General features: G+C 64.5%; 1 protein-coding gene across 1 annotated transcript in view; it reads right to left on the bottom strand.

The window, feature by feature from the left end:
* Nucleotides 1–588: 588 nt before the first annotated feature.
* Nucleotides 589–22063, bottom strand: part of ABCB8 (ATP binding cassette subfamily B member 8) — a gene marked incomplete at its 5' end in the record, with an annotated part of 78463 nt that continues 56988 nt past the window's right edge. Inside the window, one exon of the mRNA XM_075580488.1 lies at nt 589–1126. Coding sequence (XP_075436603.1) covers nt 1046–1126 — 81 coding nt within the window. The remainder of the gene's footprint in view (nt 1127–22063) is intronic.

Consider the following 22063-nt stretch of genomic DNA (forward strand, 5'->3'; position numbering starts at 1 on the left):
ATACATTATTTTGGGGGGGGGGGGGTTAGAGAGGTTTTGGGGGGGGTGGGATTAGTCGGGGGGGCTGCTTTACGTTTTGGACACTGAAAGTTGAACTCCGATCCCCGTGCAGCATTTATTGGGGGGGGGGGGGGGCAGGTTTGGGGGGGGGATTAGCCGGGGGAGCTGCTTTACGTTTTGAACTTCGATACCCGTGCAGCATTTAATGGGGGGGGGGCAGGTTTGGGGGGGGGATTAGCCAGGTGCTGTTTTACGTTTTGGACACTGAAAGTTGAACTCCGATCCCCGTGCAGCATTTATTGGGGGGGGGGGCAGGTTTGGGGGGGGGGATTACCCGGGGGAGCTGCTTTACGTTTTGAACTCCGATCCCCGTGCAGCATTTATTGGGGGGGAGGGGCAGGTTTGGGGGGGGGATTACCCGGGGGAGCTGCTTTACGTTTTGAACTCCGATCCCCTGTGCAGCATTTATTGGGGGGGAGGGGCAGGTTTGGGGGGGGGGGGGGGATTAGCCGTGCAGCATTTATTCGGAGTTCTCTCTTTATACCGACCTTACAAACAACATGAGACAGAAGAACCAGACGCCACAAACACGCACTCATGACCGAGCTGGTCTTTATAGTGTGTCTCTGACTGCAGGGTCGAGATGAAGTGGTTTATGTTACAGGCACCCTGCTGCTGGGGCCTGGCAGTGAGGAGATCTGCATGGGCAGCTTCCGTTTACACCGGGAAATGTTACGTGTGACCGGAACCAAGAGGCCTCTTCCGGCCTTCGTGGCGCCTGTACACAGCGGGCGAGTTTGTGATGGGAGCCAGCGGCACCCTCCCCTTCTTCATGCACCTGTACACGGCGCAGAAGGTACTGGTCATAGGGGGCTTCCTACTGTGCTGTCCCGGTACGCCGTGCTGAGGCTCTGATAGGAGCATCTCCTGTCCCTGCTGAATCTTTACACCGTGGGTGAGATGGAGAATTACACCGGGATCTCCCGTCCTGGGCTGGGTTCCCCACCGGAGAAGGTTTGGGGTGATCCGCAGCGTCCTGGTCCCATCAGTGGGTCTCCTTGGCCTGTCTGTGGATCAGCTCTGCGTAGAGACCTCCCGCCCGCAGCAGCTCGGTGTGGGTGCCGGCCTGGGGGAGTAGAGAAGAAAATACACCCGCAATTACTGCACAGGGGTAAGTAATAATATTATACCTCGTATATCATTGCATCACCGTCGCTTATTTCTAGGATCTCAATATATTCCGACCCGGTGCCCACCGCACATTAATATCTGACACACAGTTTAGTAGACATGCTCATCCCTTATGTCCTGTGACAGGTACGCGTGTAGTAGTATAGTATAAACTGACACACGGTTTAGTAGACATGCTCATCCCTTATGTCCTGTGACAGGTACGCGTGTAGTAGTATAGAACTATTGTGATAGCTTCTGAAACCTTTTCTTCCAATAGGAAATTAACTGCGAGAAGCCGGTAAAGTATAAGCTATTTCATGCCCAATAACGAGTGTAGCAGCTTCTGCCATCAGCTCTTTGCGGGACGTCTTGTGGGACACTCACAGTGCGAGGAGGTGGGACACACACAGTGCGAGGAGGCGGGACACACACAGTGCGAGGAGGCGGGACACACAGAGTGCGAGGAGGCGGGACACACAGAGCGCGAGGAGACGGGACACAGAGTGCGAGGAGGCGGGATACACAGAGTGCGAGGAGGCGGGACACACACAGTGCGAGGAGGTGGGACACACACAGTGCGAGGAGGCGGGACACACACAGTGCGAGGAGGTGGGACACACACAGTGCGAGGAGGTGGGACACACACAGTGCGAAGAGGTGCGACACACACAGTGCGAGGAGGTGGGACACACACAGTGCGAAGAGGTGGGACACACACAGTGCGAGGAGGTGGGACACACACAGTGCGAGGAGGCGGGACACACAGAGTGCGAGGAGGCGGGACACACAGAGCGCGAGGAGGCGGGACACACAGAGTGCGAGGAGGCGGGATACACAGAGTGCGAGGAGGCGGGATACACAGAGTGCGAGAAGGTGGGACACACACAGTGCGAGGAGGTGGGACACACACAGTGCGAGGAGGCGGGACACTCACAGTGCGAGGAGGTGGGACACACAGAGTGCGAGGAGGCGGAGGAGGCGGGACACACACAGTGCGAGGAGGTGGGACACACACAGTGCGAGGAGGTGGGACACACAGTGCGAGGAGGTGGGACACACACAGTGCGAGGAGGCGGGACACTCACAGTGCGAGGAGGTGGGACACACACAGTGCGAGGAGGTGGGACACACACAGTGCGAGGAGGTGGGACACTCACAGTGCGAGGAGGTGGAACACACAGAGTGCGAGGAGGCGGGACACACAGAGTGCGAGGAGGCGGGACACACAGAGTGCGAGGAGGCGGGGCACTCACAGTGCGAGGAGACGGGACACAGAGTGCGAGGAGGCGGGATACACAGAGTGCGAGGAGGTGGGACACACAGAGTGCGAGGAGGCGGGACACACAGTGCGAGGAGGTGGGACACACACAGTGCGAGGAGGCGGGACACACAGAGTGTGAGGAGGCGGGACACAGAGTGCGAGGAGGTGGGACACACAGAGTGCGAGGAAGTGGGACACACAAAGTGCGAGGAGGCGGGACACACAGTGCGAGGAGGCGGGACACAGTGCGAGGAGGTGGGACACACACAGTGCGAGGAGGCGGAGGAAGCGGGACACACACAGTGCGAGGAGGTGGGACACACACAGTGCGAGGAGGCGGGACACACACAGTGCGAGGAGGTGGGACACTCACAGTGCGAGGAGGCGGGACACACACAGTGCGAGGAGGCGGGACACACACAGTGCGAGGAGGTGGGACACACACAGTGCGAGGAGGCGGGACACACACAGTGCGAGGAGGCGGGACACACACAGTGCGAGGAGGTGGGACACACACAGTGCGAGGAGGTGGGACACACATAGTGCGAGGAGGTGGGACACACACAGAGTGAGGACGTGGGACACACAGAGTGCGAGGAGGTGGGACACACACAGAGTGAGGACGTGGGACACACAGTGCGAGGAGGCGGGACACACACAGTGCGAGGAGGTGGGACACACACAGTGCGAGGAGGTGGGACACACACAGTGCGAGGAGGCGGGACACACAGAGTGCGAGGAGGCGGGACACACAGAGTGCGAGGAGGTGGGACACACAGTGCGAGGAGGCGGGACACAGTGCGAGGAGGCGGGACACACAGAGTGCGAGGAGGTGGGACACACAAAGTGCGAGGAGGCGGGACACACAGTGCGAGGAGGCGGGACACAGTGCGAGGAGGTGGGACACACACAGTGCGAGGAGGCGGAGGAGGCGAGACACACACAGTGCGAGGAGGTGGGACACACACAGTGCGAGGAGGCGGGACACACACAGTGCGAGGAGGTGGGACACTCACAGTGCGAGGAGGCGGGACACACACAGTGCGTGGAGGCGGGACACACACAGTGCGAGGAGGCGGGACACACACAGTGCGAGGAGGTGGGACACACACAGTGCGAGGAGGTGGGACACACATAGTGCGAGGAGGTGGGACACACACAGTGCGAGGAGGTGGGACACACACAGTGCGAGGAGGTGGGACACACACAGTGCGAGGAGGCGGGACACACAGAGTGCGAGGAGGCGGGACACACAGAGTGCGAGGAGGTGGGACACACAGTGCGAGGAGGCGGGACACAGTGCGAGGAGGCGGGACACCCAGAGTGCGAGGAGGCGGGACACACAGAGTGCGAGGAGGCGGGACACACAGAGTGCGAGGGTCGGGACACAGAGTGCGAGGAGGCGGGACACACAGAGTGCGAGGAGGCGGGACACAGTGCGAGGAGGCGGGACACAGTGCGAGGAGGCGGGACACACAGAGTGCGAGGAGGCGGGACACAGAGTGCGAGGAGGCGGGACACACAGAGTGAGAGGAGGCGGGACACACAGTGCGAGGAGGTGGGACACACAGAATGCGAGGAGGCGGGACACAGAGTGCGAGGAGGCGGGACACACAGAGTGCGAGGAGGCGGGACACACAGAGTGAGAGGAGGCGGGACACACAGTGCGAGGAGGTGGGACACACAGTGCGAGGAGGCGGGACACACAGTGCGAGGAGGTGGGACACACAGAGTGCGAGGAGGCGGGACACACAGAGTGCGAGGAGGCGGGACACACAGAGTGCGAGGAGGTGGGACACACAGTGCGAGGAGGCGGGACACAGTGCGAGGAGGTGGGACACACAGAGTGCGAGGAGGCGGGACACACAGAGTGCGAGGAGGCGGGACACACACAGTGCGAGGAGGCGGGACACTCACAGTGCGAGGAGGTGGGACACACAGAGTGCGAGGAGGCGGAGGAGGCGGGACACACACAGTGCGAGGAGGTGGGACACACACAGTGCGAGGAGGTGGGACACACAGTGCGAGGAGGTGGGACACACACAGTGCGAGGAGGCGGGACACTCACAGTGCGAGGAGGTGGGACACACACAGTGCGAGGAGGCGGGACACACACAGTGCGAGGAGGTGGGACACACACAGTGCGAGGAGGTGGGACACTCACAGTGCGAGGAGGTGGAACACACAGAGTGCGAGGAGGCGGGACACACAGAGTGCGAGGAGGTGGGACACACAGAGTGCGAGGAGGTGGGACACACAGTGCGAGGAGGCGGGACACACAGAGTGTGAGGAGGCGGGATACACAGAGTGCGAGGAGGTGGGACACACAGAGTGCGAGGAGGTGGGACACAGAGTGCGAGGAGGCGGGACACACAGAGTGCGAGGAGGTGGGACACACAAAGTGCGAGGAGGCGGGACACACAGTGCGAGGAGGCGGGACACAGTGCGAGGAGGTGGGACACACACAGTGCGAGGAGGCGGAGGAGGCGGGACACACACAGTGCGAGGAGGTGGGACACACACAGTGCGAGGAGGCGGGACACACACAGTGCGAGGAGGTGGGACACTCACAGTGCGAGGAGGCGGGACACACACAGTGCGTGGAGGCGGGACACACACAGTGCGAGGAGGCGGGACACACACAGTGCGAGGAGGTGGGACACACACAGTGCGAGGAGGTGGGACACACATAGTGCGAGGAGGTGGGACACACACAGTGCGAGGAGGTGGGACACACACAGTGCGAGGAGGTGGGACACACACAGTGCGAGGAGGCGGGACACACAGAGTGCGAGGAGGCGGGACACACAGAGTGCGAGGAGGTGGGACACACAGTGCGAGGAGGCGGGACACAGTGCGAGGAGGCGGGACACCCAGAGTGCGAGGAGGCGGGACACACAGAGTGCGAGGAGGCGGGACACACAGAGTGCGAGGGTCGGGACACAGAGTGCGAGGAGGCGGGACACACAGAGTGCGAGGAGGCGGGACACAGTGCGAGGAGGCGGGACACAGTGCGAGGAGGCGGGACACACAGAGTGCGAGGAGGCGGGACACAGAGTGCGAGGAGGCGGGACACACAGAGTGAGAGGAGGCGGGACACACAGTGCGAGGAGGTGGGACACACAGAATGCGAGGAGGCGGGACACAGAGTGCGAGGAGGCGGGACACACAGAGTGCGAGGAGGCGGGACACACAGAGTGAGAGGAGGCGGGACACACAGTGCGAGGAGGTGGGACACACAGTGCGAGGAGGCGGGACACACAGTGCGAGGAGGTGGGACACACAGAGTGCGAGGAGGCGGGACACACAGAGTGCGAGGAGGCGGGACACACAGAGTGCGAGGAGGTGGGACACACAGTGCGAGGAGGCGGGACACAGTGCGAGGAGGTGGGACACACAGAGTGCGAGGAGGCGGGACACACAGAGTGCGAGGAGGCGGGACACACAGAGTGCGAGGAGGCGGGACACAGTGCGAGGAGGCGGGACACAGTGCGAGGAGGCGGGGGACACAGAGTGCGAGGAGGCGGGACACACAGAGTGCGAGGAGGCGGGACACACAGAGTGAGAGGAGGCGGGACACACACAGTGCGAGGAGGCGGGACACACAGTGCGTGGAGGTGGGACACACAGAGTGCGAGGAGGCGGGACACACAGTGCGAGGAGGTGGGACACACAGAGTGCGAGGAGGCGGGACACACAGAGTGCGAGGAGGCGGGACACACAGTGCGAGGAGGTGGGACACACAGTGCGAGGAGACGGGACACACAGAGTGCAAGGAGGTGGGACACACACAGTGCGAGGAGGCGGGACACAGTGCGAGGAGGTGGGACACACACAGTGCGAGGAGGCGGGACACACAGAGTGCGAGGAAGCGAGACACACAGTGCGAGGAGGCGGGACACACAGTGTGCGAGGAGGCGGGACACACACAGTGCGAGGAGGCGGGACACAGTGCGAGGAGGCGGGACACACAGAGTGCGAGGAGGCGGGACACACAGAGTGCGAGGAGGCGGGACACACAGTGCGAGGAGGCGGGACACACAGAGCGCGAGGAGGCGGGACACAGAGTGCGAGGAGGCGGGACACACAGAATGCGAGGAGGCGGGACACAGTGCGAGGAGGCGGGACACACAGAGTGCGAGGAGGCGGGACACACAGAGTGCGAGGAGGCGGGACACACAGAGTGCGAGGAGGCGGGACACACAGAGTGCGAGGAGGCGGGACACACAGAGCGCGAGGAGGTGGGACACAGAGTGCGAGGAGGCGGGACACACAGAGCGCGAGGAGGCGGGACACAGAATGCGAGGAGGCGGGACACAGTGCGAGGAGGCGGGACACACAGAGTGCGAGGAGGCGGGACACACAGAGTGCGAGGAGGCGGGACACACAGAGTGCGAGGAGGCGGGACACACAGAGTGCGAGGAGGCGGGACACACAGAGTGCGAGGAGGTGGGACACAGAGTGCGAGGAGGCAGGACACACAGAGCGCGAGGAGGCGGGACACAGAGTGCGAGGAGGCGGGACACACAGAATGCGAGGAGGCGGGACACAGTGCGAGGAGGCGGGACACACAGAGTGCGAGGAGGCGGGACACACAGAGTGCGAGGAGGCGGGACACACAGAGTGCGAGGAGGCGGGACACAGAGTGCGAGGAGGCGGGACACAGTGCGAGGAGGCGGGACACACAGAGCGAGGAGGTGGGACACACAGAGCGAGGAGGCGGGACACACAGAGTGCGAGGAGGCGGGACACACAGAGTGCGAGGAGGTGGGACACACAGAGTGCGAGGGGGCGGGACACAGAGTGCGAGGAGGCGGGACACAGTGCGAGGAGGCGGGACACAGTGCGAGGAGGCGGGACACACAGAGTGCGAGGAGGCGGGACACAGTGCGAGGAGACGGGACACACAGAGTGCGAGGAGGTGGGACACACACAGTGCGAGGAGGCGGGACACAGTGCGAGGAGGTGGGACACACACAGTGCGAGGAGGTGGGACACACACAGTGCGAGGAGGCGGGATACACAGAGTGCGAGGAGGTGGGACACACAGAGTGCGAGGAGGTGGGACACAGAGTGCGAGGAGGCGGGACACACAGAGTGCGAGGAGGTGGGACACACAAAGTGCGAGGAGGCGGGACACACAGTGCGAGGAGGCGGGACACAGTGCGAGGAGGTGGGACACACACAGTGCGAGGAGGCGGAGGAGGCGGGACACACACAGTGCGAGGAGGTGGGACACACACAGTGCGAGGAGGCGGGACACACACAGTGCGAGGAGGTGGGACACTCACAGTGCGAGGAGGCGGGACACACACAGTGCGTGGAGGCGGGACACACACAGTGCGAGGAGGCGGGACACACACAGTGCGAGGAGGTGGGACACACACAGTGCGAGGAGGTGGGACACACATAGTGCGAGGAGGTGGGACACACACAGTGCGAGGAGGTGGGACACACACAGTGCGAGGAGGTGGGACACACACAGTGCGAGGAGGCGGGACACACAGAGTGCGAGGAGGCGGGACACACAGAGTGCGAGGAGGTGGGACACACAGTGCGAGGAGGCGGGACACAGTGCGAGGAGGCGGGACACCCAGAGTGCGAGGAGGCGGGACACACAGAGTGCGAGGAGGCGGGACACACAGAGTGCGAGGGTCGGGACACAGAGTGCGAGGAGGCGGGACACACAGAGTGCGAGGAGGCGGGACACAGTGCGAGGAGGCGGGACACAGTGCGAGGAGGCGGGACACACAGAGTGCGAGGAGGCGGGACACAGAGTGCGAGGAGGCGGGACACACAGAGTGAGAGGAGGCGGGACACACAGTGCGAGGAGGTGGGACACACAGAATGCGAGGAGGCGGGACACAGAGTGCGAGGAGGCGGGACACACAGAGTGCGAGGAGGCGGGACACACAGAGTGAGAGGAGGCGGGACACACAGTGCGAGGAGGTGGGACACACAGTGCGAGGAGGCGGGACACACAGTGCGAGGAGGTGGGACACACAGAGTGCGAGGAGGCGGGACACACAGAGTGCGAGGAGGCGGGACACACAGAGTGCGAGGAGGTGGGACACACAGTGCGAGGAGGCGGGACACAGTGCGAGGAGGTGGGACACACAGAGTGCGAGGAGGCGGGACACACAGAGTGCGAGGAGGCGGGACACACAGAGTGCGAGGAGGCGGGACACAGTGCGAGGAGGCGGGACACAGTGCGAGGAGGCGGGGGACACAGAGTGCGAGGAGGCGGGACACACAGAGTGCGAGGAGGCGGGACACACAGAGTGAGAGGAGGCGGGACACACACAGTGCGAGGAGGCGGGACACACAGTGCGTGGAGGTGGGACACACAGAGTGCGAGGAGGCGGGACACACAGTGCGAGGAGGTGGGACACACAGAGTGCGAGGAGGCGGGACACACAGAGTGCGAGGAGGCGGGACACACAGTGCGAGGAGGTGGGACACACAGTGCGAGGAGACGGGACACACAGAGTGCAAGGAGGTGGGACACACACAGTGCGAGGAGGCGGGACACAGTGCGAGGAGGTGGGACACACACAGTGCGAGGAGGCGGGACACACAGAGTGCGAGGAAGCGAGACACACAGTGCGAGGAGGCGGGACACACAGTGTGCGAGGAGGCGGGACACACACAGTGCGAGGAGGCGGGACACAGTGCGAGGAGGCGGGACACACAGAGTGCGAGGAGGCGGGACACACAGAGTGCGAGGAGGCGGGACACACAGTGCGAGGAGGCGGGACACACAGAGCGCGAGGAGGCGGGACACAGAGTGCGAGGAGGCGGGACACACAGAATGCGAGGAGGCGGGACACAGTGCGAGGAGGCGGGACACACAGAGTGCGAGGAGGCGGGACACACAGAGTGCGAGGAGGCGGGACACACAGAGTGCGAGGAGGCGGGACACACAGAGTGCGAGGAGGCGGGACACACAGAGCGCGAGGAGGTGGGACACAGAGTGCGAGGAGGCGGGACACACAGAGCGCGAGGAGGCGGGACACAGAATGCGAGGAGGCGGGACACAGTGCGAGGAGGCGGGACACACAGAGTGCGAGGAGGCGGGACACACAGAGTGCGAGGAGGCGGGACACACAGAGTGCGAGGAGGCGGGACACACAGAGTGCGAGGAGGCGGGACACACAGAGTGCGAGGAGGTGGGACACAGAGTGCGAGGAGGCAGGACACACAGAGCGCGAGGAGGCGGGACACAGAGTGCGAGGAGGCGGGACACACAGAATGCGAGGAGGCGGGACACAGTGCGAGGAGGCGGGACACACAGAGTGCGAGGAGGCGGGACACACAGAGTGCGAGGAGGCGGGACACACAGAGTGCGAGGAGGCGGGACACAGAGTGCGAGGAGGCGGGACACAGTGCGAGGAGGCGGGACACACAGAGCGAGGAGGTGGGACACACAGAGCGAGGAGGCGGGACACACAGAGTGCGAGGAGGCGGGACACACAGAGTGCGAGGAGGTGGGACACACAGAGTGCGAGGGGGCGGGACACAGAGTGCGAGGAGGCGGGACACAGTGCGAGGAGGCGGGACACAGTGCGAGGAGGCGGGACACACAGAGTGCGAGGAGGCGGGACACAGTGCGAGGAGACGGGACACACAGAGTGCGAGGAGGTGGGACACACACAGTGCGAGGAGGCGGGACACAGTGCGAGGAGGTGGGACACACACAGTGCGAGGAGGTGGGACACACACAGTGCGAGGAGGCGGGACACACACAGTGCGAGGAGGCGGGACACAGTGCGAGGAGACGGGACACAGAGTGCGAGGAGGTGGGACACACACAGTGCGAGGAGGCGGGACACACAGAGTGCGTGGAGGCGGGACACAGTGCGAGGAGGTGGGACACAGAGTGCGAGGAGGCGGGACACACAGTGCGAGGAGGTGGGACACACAGAGTGCGAGGAGGTGGGACACACAGAGTGCGAGGAGGTGGGACACACACAGTGCGAGGAGGTGGGACACACAGAGTGCGAGGAGGCGGGACACACAGTGCGAGGAGGTGGGACACACAGAGTGCGAGGAGGTGGGACACACAGAGTGCGAGGAGGTGGGACACACACAGTGCGAGGAGGTGGGACACACAGAGTGCGAGGAGGTGGGACACACAGAGTGCGAGGAGGTGGGACACACAGAGTGCGAGGAGGTGGGACACACAGTGCGAGGAGACGGGACACACAGAGTGCGAGGAGGTGGGACACACACAGTGCGAGGAGGCGGGACACAGTGCGAGGAGGTGGGACACACACACTGCGAGGAGGCGGGACACACAGAGTGCGAGGAGGCGGGACACACAGAGTGCGAGGAAGTGGGACACACAGAGTGCGAGGAGGTGGGACACACAGAGTGCGAGGAGGCGGGACACACAGAGTGCGAGGAAGCGGGACACACAGAGTGAGGAGGCGGGACACACAGTGCGAGGAGGTGGGACACACAGTGCGAGGAGGTGGGACACACAGAGTGAGGAGGCGGGACACACAGTGCGAGGAGGTGGGACACACAGTGCGAGGAGGTGGGACACACAGTGCGAGGAGGTGGGACACACAGAGTGCGAGGAGGTGGGACACACACAGTGCGAGGAGGCGGGACACACACAGTGCGAGGAGGCGGGACACACACAGAGTGCGAGGAGGCGGGACACACAGAGTGCGAGGAGGTGGGACACACAGAGTGCGTGGAGGTGGGACATACAGAGTGCGAGGAGGTGGGACACTCACAGTGCGAGGAGGCGGGACACACAGAGTGCGAGGAGGTGGGACACACAGAGTGCGAGGAGGCGGGACACACAGAGTGCGAGGAGGTGGGACACACAGAGTGCGTGGAGGTGGGACACACAGAGTGCGAGGAGGCGGGACACACAGAGTGAGGAGGTGGGACACACAGAGTGCGAGGAGGCGGGACACACAGAGTGCGTGGAGGTGGGACACACACACTGCGAGGAGGCGGGACACACAGAGTGCGTGGAGGCGGGACACACAGAGTGCGAGGAGGTGGGACACACACAGTGCGAGGAGGCGGGACACAGAATGCGAGGAGGCGGGACACACACAGTGCGAGGAGGCGGGACACACAGAGTGCGAGGAGGCGGGACACACAGAGTGCGAGGAGGCGGGACACACAGAGTGCGAGGAGGCGGGACACACAGAGTGCGAGGAGGCGGGACACACAGAGTGCGAGGAGGCGGGGCACTCACAGTGCGAGGAGACGGGACACACAGAGTGCGAGGAGGCGGGACACACAGAGTGCGAGGAGGCGGGACACACAGAGTGCGAGGAGGCGGGGCACTCACAGTGCGAGGAGACGGGACACAGAGTGCGAGGAGGCGGGACACACAGTGCGAGGAGGTGGGACACACAGTGCGAGGAGGCGGGACACACAGAATGCGAGGAAGTGGGACACACAGAGTGCGAGGAGGCGGGACACACAGAGTGCGAGGAGGCGGGACACACAGAGTGCGAGGAGGCGGGACACACAGTGCGAGGAGGTGGGACACACAGTGCGAGGAGGCGGGACACACAGAGTGCGAGGAGGCGGGACACAGAGTGCGAGGAGGCGGGACACACAGAGCGCGAGGAGGCGGGACACACACAGTGCGAGGAGGTGGGACACACAGAGTGCGAGGAGGTGGGACACACAGAGTGCGAGGAGGTGGGACACACACACTGCGAGGAGGTGGGACACACAGAGTGCGTGGAGGTGGGACACACAGAATGCGAGGAGGTGGGACACACAGAGTGCGAGGAGGCGGGGCACACACAGTGCGAGGAGACGGGACACAGAGTGCGAGGAGGCGGGACACACAGAGTGCGAGGAGGCGGGACACACAGTGCGAGGAGGCGGGACACACACACTGCGAGGAGGCGGGACACACAGAGTGCGAGGAGGCGGGACACAGAGTGCGAGGAGGCGGGACACACAGAGTGCGAGGAGGCGGGACACACAGAGTGCGAGGAGGCGGGACACAGAGTGCGAGGAGGTGGGACACTCACAGTGCGAGGAGGCGGGACACACAGAGTGCGAGGAGGCGGGACACACAGAGTGCGAGGAGGCGGGACACACAGAGCGAGGAGGCGGGACACACAGAGTGCGAGGAGGCGGGACACACACAGTGCGAGGAGGCGGGACACACAGAGTGCGAGGAGGCGGGACACTCACAGTGCGAGGAGGTGGGACACACAGAGTGCGTGGAGGTGGGACACACAGAGTGCGAGGAGGCGGGACACACAGAGTGCGAGGAGGTGGGACACACAGAGTGCGAGGAGGTGGGACACTCACAGTGCGAGGAGGCGGGACACACAGAGTGCGAGGAGGTGGGACACACAGAGTGCGAGGAGGCGGGGCACTCACAGTGCGAGGAGACGGGACACAGAGTGCGAGGAGGTGGGACACTCACAGTGCGAGGAGGCGGGACACACAGTGCGAGGAGGTGGGACACACAGAGTGCGAGGAGGTGGGACACACAGAGTGCGTGGAGGTGGGACACACAGAGTGCGAGGAGGCGGGGCACTCACAGTGCGAGGAGACGGGACACAGAGTGCGAGGAGGTGGGACACTCACAGTGCGAGGAGGCGGGACACACAGAGTGCGAGGAGGCGGGACACACAGTGCGAGGAGGTGGGACACTCACAGTGCGAGGAGGCGGGACACACAGAGTGCGAGGAGGCGGGACACAGTGCGAGGGGGCGGGACACACAGAGTGCGAGGAGGCGGGACACACAGTGCGAGGAGGCGGGACACACACAGTGCGAGGAGGTGGGACACACAGAGTGCGAGGAGGCGGGACACACAGAGTGCGAGGAGGCGGGGGACACACAGAGTGCGAGGAGGCGGGACACACAGTGCGAGGAGGTGGGACACACAGTGCGAGGAGGTGGGACACACAGAGTGCGAGGAGGTGGGACACACACAGTGCGAGGAGGCGGGACACACACAGTGCGAGGAGGCGGGACACACAGAGTGCGAGGAGGCGGGACACACAGAGTGCGTGGAGGTGGGACACACACACTGCGAGGAGGCGGGACACACAGAGTGCGTGGAGGTGGGACACACAGAGTGCGAGGAGGCGGGACACACAGAGTGCGAGGAGGCGGGGCACTCACAGTGCGAGGAGACGGGACACAGAGTGCGAGGAGGTGGGACACTCACAGTGCGAGGAGGCGGGACACACAGAGTGCGAGGAGGCGGGACACACAGTGCGAGGAGGTGGGACACTCACAGTGCGAGGAGGTGGGACACACAGAGTGCGAGGAGGCGGGACACACAGTGCGAGGAGGCGGGACACACAGAGCGCGAGGAGGCGGGACACACAGAGTGCGAGGAGGCGGGACACACAGAGTGCGTGGAGGTGGGACACACAGAATGCGAGGAGGTGGGACACACAGTGCGAGGAGGTGGGACACACAGAATGCGAGGAGGTGGGACACACAGAGTGCGAGGAGGTGGGACACACAGAGTGCGTGGAGGTGGGACACACAGAATGCGAGGAGGTGGGACACACAGAGTGCGAGGAGGCGGGACACACAGAGTGCGAGGAGGTGGGACACACAGAGTGCGTGGAGGTGGGACACACAGAGTGCGAGGAGGCGGGGCACTCACAGTGCGAGGAGACGGGACACAGAGTGCGAGGAGGTGGGACACTCACAGTGCGAGGAGGCGGGACACACAGAGTGCGAGGAGGCGGGACACACAGTGCGAGGAGGTGGGACACTCACAGTGCGAGGAGGCGGGACACACAGAGTGCGAGGAGGCGGGACACAGTGCGAGGGGGCGGGACACACAGAGTGCGAGGAGGCGGGACACACAGTGCGAGGAGGCGGGACACACACAGTGCGAGGAGGTGGGACACACAGAGTGCGAGGAGGCGGGACACACAGAGTGCGAGGAGGCGGGGGACACACAGAGTGCGAGGAGGCGGGACACACAGTGCGAGGAGGTGGGACACACAGTGCGAGGAGGTGGGACACACAGAGTGCGAGGAGGTGGGACACACACAGTGCGAGGAGGCGGGACACACACAGTGCGAGGAGGCGGGACACACAGAGTGCGAGGAGGCGGGACACACAGAGTGCGTGGAGGTGGGACACACACACTGCGAGGAGGCGGGACACACAGTGCGAGGAGGTGGGACACACAGAGTGCGAGGAGGTGGGACACACAGAGTGCGTGGAGGTGGGACACACAGAGTGCGAGGAGGTGGGACACACAGAGTGCGAGGAGGCGGGACACACAGAGTGCGAGGAGGCGGGGCACTCACAGTGCGAGGAGACGGGACACAGAGTGCGAGGAGGTGGGACACTCACAGTGCGAGGAGGTGGGACACACAGAGTGCGTGGAGGTGGGACACACAGAGTGCGAGGAGGCGGGACACACAGAGTGCGAGGAGGCGGGGCACTCACAGTGCGAGGAGACGGGACACAGAGTGCGAGGAGGTGGGACACTCACAGTGCGAGGAGGCGGGACACACAGAGTGCGAGGAGGCGGGACACACAGTGCGAGGAGGCGGGACACACAGTGCGAGGAGGTGGGACACACAGAGTGCGAGGAGGCGGGACACACAGAGTGCGAGGAGGCGGGACACACAGAGTGCGAGGAGGTGGGACACACAGAGTGCGAGGAGGTGGGACACACAGTGCGAGGAGGTGGGACACACAGAATGCGAGGAAGTGGGACACACAGAGTGCGAGGAGGTGGGACACACAGAGTGAGGAGGCGGGACACACAGAGTGCGAGGAGGCGGGACACAGAGTGCGAGGAAGCGGGACACACAGAGTGCGAGGAGGTGGGACACACAGAGTGCGAGGAGGCGGGACACACAGAGCGCGAGGAGGTGGGACACACAGAGTGCGTGGAGGCGGGACACAGAGTGCGAGGAGGTGGGACACTCACAGTGCGAGGAGGCGGGACACACAGAGTGCGAGGAGGTGGGACACACAGAGTGCGAGGAGACGGGACACAGAGTGCGAGGAGGTGGGACACTCACAGTGCGAGGAGGCGGGACACACAAAGTGCGAGGAGGTGGGACACACAGAGTGCGTGGAGGCGGGACACAGAGTGCGAGGAAGCGGGACACACAGAGTGCGAGGAGGTGGGACACTCACAGTGCGAGGAGGCGGGACACACAGAGTGCGAGGAGGTGGGACACACAGAGTGCGAGGAGACGGGACACAGAGTGCGAGGAGGTGGGACACTCACAGTGCGAGGAGGCGGGACACACAGAGTGCGAGGAGGCGGGACACACAGTGCGAGGAGGTGGGACACTCACAGTGCGAGGAGGCGGGACACACAGAGTGCGAGGAGGCGGGACACAGTGCGAGGGGGCGGGACACACAGAGTGCGAGGAGGCGGGACACACAGTGCGAGGAGGCGGGACACACACAGTGCGAGGAGGTGGGACACACAGAGTGCGAGGAGGCGGGACACACAGAGTGCGAGGAGGCGGGGGACACACAGAGTGCGAGGAGGCGGGACACACAGTGCGAGGAGGTGGGACACACAGTGCGAGGAGGTGGGACACACAGAGTGCGAGGAGGTGGGACACACACAGTGCGAGGAGGCGGGACACACACAGTGCGAGGAGGCGGGACACACAGAGTGCGAGGAGGCGGGACACACAGAGTGCGTGGAGGTGGGACACACACACTGCGAGGAGGCGGGACACACAGAGTGCGTGGAGGTGGGACACACAGAGTGCGAGGAGGCGGGACACACAGAGTGCGAGGAGGCGGGGCACTCACAGTGCGAGGAGACGGGACACAGAGTGCGAGGAGGTGGGACACTCACAGTGCGAGGAGGCGGGACACACAGAGTGCGAGGAGGCGGGACACACAGTGCGAGGAGGTGGGACACTCACAGTGCGAGGAGGTGGGACACACAGAGTGCGAGGAGGCGGGACACACAGTGCGAGGAGGCGGGACACACAGAGCGCGAGGAGGCGGGACACACAGAGTGCGAGGAGGCGGGACACACAGAGTGCGTGGAGGTGGGACACACAGAATGCGAGGAGGTGGGACACACAGTGCGAGGAGGTGGGACACACAGAATGCGAGGAGGTGGGACACACAGAGTGCGAGGAGGTGGGACACACAGAGTGCGTGGAGGTGGGACACACAGAATGCGAGGAGGTGGGACACACAGAGTGCGAGGAGGCGGGACACACAGAGTGCGAGGAGGTGGGACACACAGAGTGCGTGGAGGTGGGACACACAGAGTGCGAGGAGGCGGGGCACTCACAGTGCGAGGAGACGGGACACAGAGTGCGAGGAGGTGGGACACTCACAGTGCGAGGAGGCGGGACACACAGAGTGCGAGGAGGCGGGACACACAGTGCGAGGAGGTGGGACACTCACAGTGCGAGGAGGCGGGACACACAGAGTGCGAGGAGGCGGGACACAGTGCGAGGGGGCGGGACACACAGAGTGCGAGGAGGCGGGACACACAGTGCGAGGAGGCGGGACACACACAGTGCGAGGAGGTGGGACACACAGAGTGCGAGGAGGCGGGACACACAGAGTGCGAGGAGGCGGGGGACACACAGAGTGCGAGGAGGCGGGACACACAGTGCGAGGAGGTGGGACACACAGTGCGAGGAGGTGGGACACACAGAGTGCGAGGAGGTGGGACACACACAGTGCGAGGAGGCGGGACACACACAGTGCGAGGAGGCGGGACACACAGAGTGCGAGGAGGCGGGACACACAGAGTGCGTGGAGGTGGGACACACACACTGCGAGGAGGCGGGACACACAGTGCGAGGAGGTGGGACACACAGAGTGCGAGGAGGTGGGACACACAGAGTGCGTGGAGGTGGGACACACAGAGTGCGAGGAGGTGGGACACACAGAGTGCGAGGAGGCGGGACACACAGAGTGCGAGGAGGCGGGGCACTCACAGTGCGAGGAGACGGGACACAGAGTGCGAGGAGGTGGGACACTCACAGTGCGAGGAGGTGGGACACACAGAGTGCGTGGAGGTGGGACACACAGAGTGCGAGGAGGCGGGACACACAGAGTGCGAGGAGGCGGGGCACTCACAGTGCGAGGAGACGGGACACAGAGTGCGAGGAGGTGGGACACTCACAGTGCGAGGAGGCGGGACACACAGAGTGCGAGGAGGCGGGACACACAGTGCGAGGAGGCGGGACACACAGTGCGAGGAGGTGGGACACACAGAGTGCGAGGAGGCGGGACACACAGAGTGCGAGGAGGCGGGACACACAGAGTGCGAGGAGGTGGGACACACAGAGTGCGAGGAGGTGGGACACACAGTGCGAGGAGGTGGGACACACAGAATGCGAGGAAGTGGGACACACAGAGTGCGAGGAGGTGGGACACACAGAGTGAGGAGGCGGGACACACAGAGTGCGAGGAGGCGGGACACAGAGTGCGAGGAAGCGGGACACACAGAGTGCGAGGAGGTGGGACACACAGAGTGCGAGGAGGCGGGACACACAGAGCGCGAGGAGGTGGGACACACAGAGTGCGTGGAGGCGGGACACAGAGTGCGAGGAGGTGGGACACTCACAGTGCGAGGAGGCGGGACACACAGAGTGCGAGGAGGTGGGACACACAGAGTGCGAGGAGACGGGACACAGAGTGCGAGGAGGTGGGACACTCACAGTGCGAGGAGGCGGGACACACAAAGTGCGAGGAGGTGGGACACACAGAGTGCGTGGAGGCGGGACACAGAGTGCGAGGAAGCGGGACACACAGAGTGCGAGGAGGTGGGACACTCACAGTGCGAGGAGGCGGGACACACAGAGTGCGAGGAGGTGGGACACACAGAGTGCGAGGAGACGGGACACAGAGTGCGAGGAGGTGGGACACTCACAGTGCGAGGAGGCGGGACACACAGAGTGCGAGGAGGTGGGACACTCACAGAGTGAGGAGGTGGGACACACAGAGTGCGAGGAGGCGGGACACACAGTGCGAGGAGGTGGGACACTCACAGTGCGAGGAGGCGGGACACACAGAGTGCGAGGAGGTGGGACACACAGAGTGCGAGGAGGCGGGACACACAGTGCGAGGAGGTGGGACACACAGTGCGAGGAGGCGGGACACACAGTGCGAGGAGGTGGGACACACACAGTGCGAGGAGGCGGGACACACAGTGCGAGGAGGCGGGACACACAGAGTGCGAGGAGGTGGGACACACACAGTGCGAGGAGGCGGGACACACACAGTGCGAGGAGGCGGGACACAGTGCGAGGAGGTGGGACACACACACTGCGAGGAGGCGGGACACACAGAGTGCGAGGAGGCGGGACACAGTGCGAGGAGGTGGGACACACACACTGCGAGGAGGCGGGACACACACAGTGCGAGGAGGTGGGACACACACACTGCGAGGAGGTGGGACACACACAGTGCGTGGAGGTGGGACACACAGAATGCGAGGAGGTGGGACACACAGAGTGCGAGGAGGCGGGACACACAGAGTGCGTGGAGGTGGGACACACACACTGCGAGGAGGCGGGACACACAGAGTGCGAGGAGGCGGGGCACTCACAGTGCGAGGAGACGGGACACAGAGTGCGAGGAGGTGGGACACACAGAGTGCGAGGAGGTGGGACACACAGAGTGCGTGGAGGTGGGACACACAGAATGCGAGGAGGCGGGACACACAGAGTGCGAGGAGGCGGGGCACTCACAGTGCGAGGAGACGGGACACAGAGTGCGAGGAGGTGGGACACTCACAGTGCGAGGAGGCGGGACACACAGAGTGCGAGGAGGCGGGACACACACAGTGCGAGGAGGTGGGACACAGTGCGAGGAGGCGGGACACACAGAGTGCGAGGAGGCGGGACACACACAGTGCGAGGAGGCGGGACACACAGAGTGAGGAGGCGGGACACACAGAGTGAGGAGGCGGGACACACAGAGTGAGGAGGCGGGACACACAGAGTGCGAGGAGGCGGGACACACAGAGTGCGAGGAGGCGGGACACAGAGTGCGAGGAGGCGGGACACACAGTGCGAGGAGGTGGGACACACAGAGTGAGGAGGCGGGACACACAGAGTGAGGAGGCGGGACACACAGTGCGAGGAGGCGGGACACACAGAGTGAGGAGGCGGGACACACAGAGTGAGGAGGCGGGACACACAGAGTGAGGAGGCGGGACACACAGAGTGCGAGGAGGCGGGACACACAGAGTGCGAGGAGGCGGGACACACAGAGTGCGAGGAGGCGGGACACACAGAGTGCGAGGAGGCGGGACACACAGAGTGCGAGGAGGCGGGACACACAGAGTGCGAGGAGGCGGGACACACAGTGCGAGGAGGTGGGACACACAGAGTGCGAGGAGGCGGGACACACAGTGCGAGGAGGTGGGACACAGAGCGCGAGGAGGTGGGACACAGTGCGAGGAGGTGGGACACACAGAGTGCGAGGAGACGGGACACACAGAGTGCGAGGAGGCGGGACACACAGAGCGCGAGGAGGCGGGACACACAGAGCGAGGAGGCGGGACACACAGAGTGCGAGGAGGCGGGACACACAGAGTGCGAGGAGACGGGACACACAGAGCGCGAGGAGGCGGGACACACAGAGCGAGGAGGCGGGACACACAGAGTGCGAGGAGGCGGGACACACAGAGTGCGAGGAGGCGGGACACACAGAGTGCGAGGAGACGGGACACACAGAATGCGAGGAGGCGGGACACACACAGTGCGAGGAGACGGGACACACAGAGCGCGAGGAGGCGGGACACACAGAGCGAGGAGGCGGGACACACAGAGTGCGAGGAGGCGGGACACACAGAGTGCGAGGAGGCGGGACACACAGTGCGAGGAGACGGGACACACAGAGTGCGAGGAGGTGGGACACACACAGTGCGAGGAGGCGGGACACACAGTGTGCGAGGAGGCGGGACACACAGAGTGCGAGGAGGCGGAGGAGGCGGGACACACAGAGTGCGAGGAGGCGGGACACACAGTGCGAGGAGGTGGGACACACAGTGCGAGGAGGTGGGACACACACAGTGCGAGGAGGCGGGGCACACAGAGTGCGAGGAGGTGGGACACACAGAGTGCGAGGAGGCGGGACACACAGTGCGAGGAGGTGGGACACACAGAGTGCGAGGAGGCGGGACACACAGAGTGCGAGGAGGCGGGACACACAGAGTGCGAGGAGGTGGGACACACAGAGTGCGAGGAGGCGGGACACACAGTGCGAGGAGGTGGGACACAGAGTGCGAGGAGGCGGGACACACACAGTGCGAGGAGGCGGGACACACAGTGCGAGGAGGTGGGACACACACAGTGCGAGGAGGCGGGACACACAGTGCGAGGAGGTGGGACACAGAGTGCGAGGAGGCGGGACACACAGAGTGCGAGGAGGCGGGACACACAGTGCGAGGAGGTGGGACACACACAGAGTGCGAGGGGGCGGGACACACAGTGCGAGGAGGCGGGACACACAGTGTGCGAGGAGGCGGGACACACAGAGCGCGAGGAGGTGGGACACACAGAGTGCGAGGAGGTGGGACACAGAGTGCGAGGAGGTGGGACACACAGAGTGCGAGGAGGTGGGACACACAGAGTGCGAGGAGGTGGGACACACAGTGCAAGGAGGCGGGACACACAGAGTGCGAGGAAGTGGGACACACAGAGTGCGAGGAGGCGGGACACAGTGCAAGGAGGCGGGACACACAGAGTGCGAGGAGGCGGGACACACACAGTGCGAGGAGGCGGGACACACAGAGTGCGAGGAGGTGGGACACACAGAGTGCGAGGAGGTGGGACACACAGTGCAAGGAGGCGGGACACACAGAGTGCGAGGAGGTGGGACACACAGAGTGCGAGGAGGCGGGACACAGAGTGCGAGGAGGCGGGACACAGAGTGCGAGGAGGCGGGACACACAGAGTGCGAGGAGACGGGACACACAGAGTGCGAGGGGGCGGGACACACAGAGTGCGAGGAGGCGGGACACACACAGTGCGAGGAGGCGGGAGACACACAGAGTGCGAGGAGGCGGGACACACAGAGTGCGAGGAGGCGGGACACACACAGTGCGAGGAGGCGGGAGACACACAGAGTGAGGAGGCGGGACACACAGTGCGAGGAGGCGGGACACACAGTGCGAGGAGGCGGGACACACAGTGCGAGGAGGCGGGACACACAGAGTGAGGAGGTGGGACACACAGAGTGCGAGGAGGCGGGACACACAGAGTGCGAGGAAGTGGGACACACACAGTGCGAGGAGGCGGGACACACACAGTGCGAGGAGGCGGGACACACAGTGCGAGGAGGCGGGACACACAGAGCGAGGAGGCGGGACACACAGAGTGCGAGGAGGCGGGACACACACAGTGCGAGGAGGCGGGACACACAGAGTGCGAGGAGGCGGGACACACACAGTGCGAGGAGGCGGGACACACAGAGTGCGAGGAGGCGGGACACACACAGTGCGAGGAGGCGGGACACACAGAGTGCGAGGAGGTGGGACACACACAGTGCGAGGAGGCGGGAGACACACAGAGTGCGAGGAGGCGGGACACACAGAATGCAAGGAGGCGGGACACAGAGTGCGAGGAGGCGGGACACACACAGTGCGAGGAGGCGGGACACACAGAGTGCGAGGAGGCGGGACACACACAGTGCGAGGAGG

Source organism: Ascaphus truei (genome assembly GCF_040206685.1).
Source record: "Ascaphus truei isolate aAscTru1 chromosome 2 unlocalized genomic scaffold, aAscTru1.hap1 SUPER_2_unloc_5, whole genome shotgun sequence".
NCBI lineage: Eukaryota > Metazoa > Chordata > Amphibia > Anura > Ascaphidae > Ascaphus > Ascaphus truei.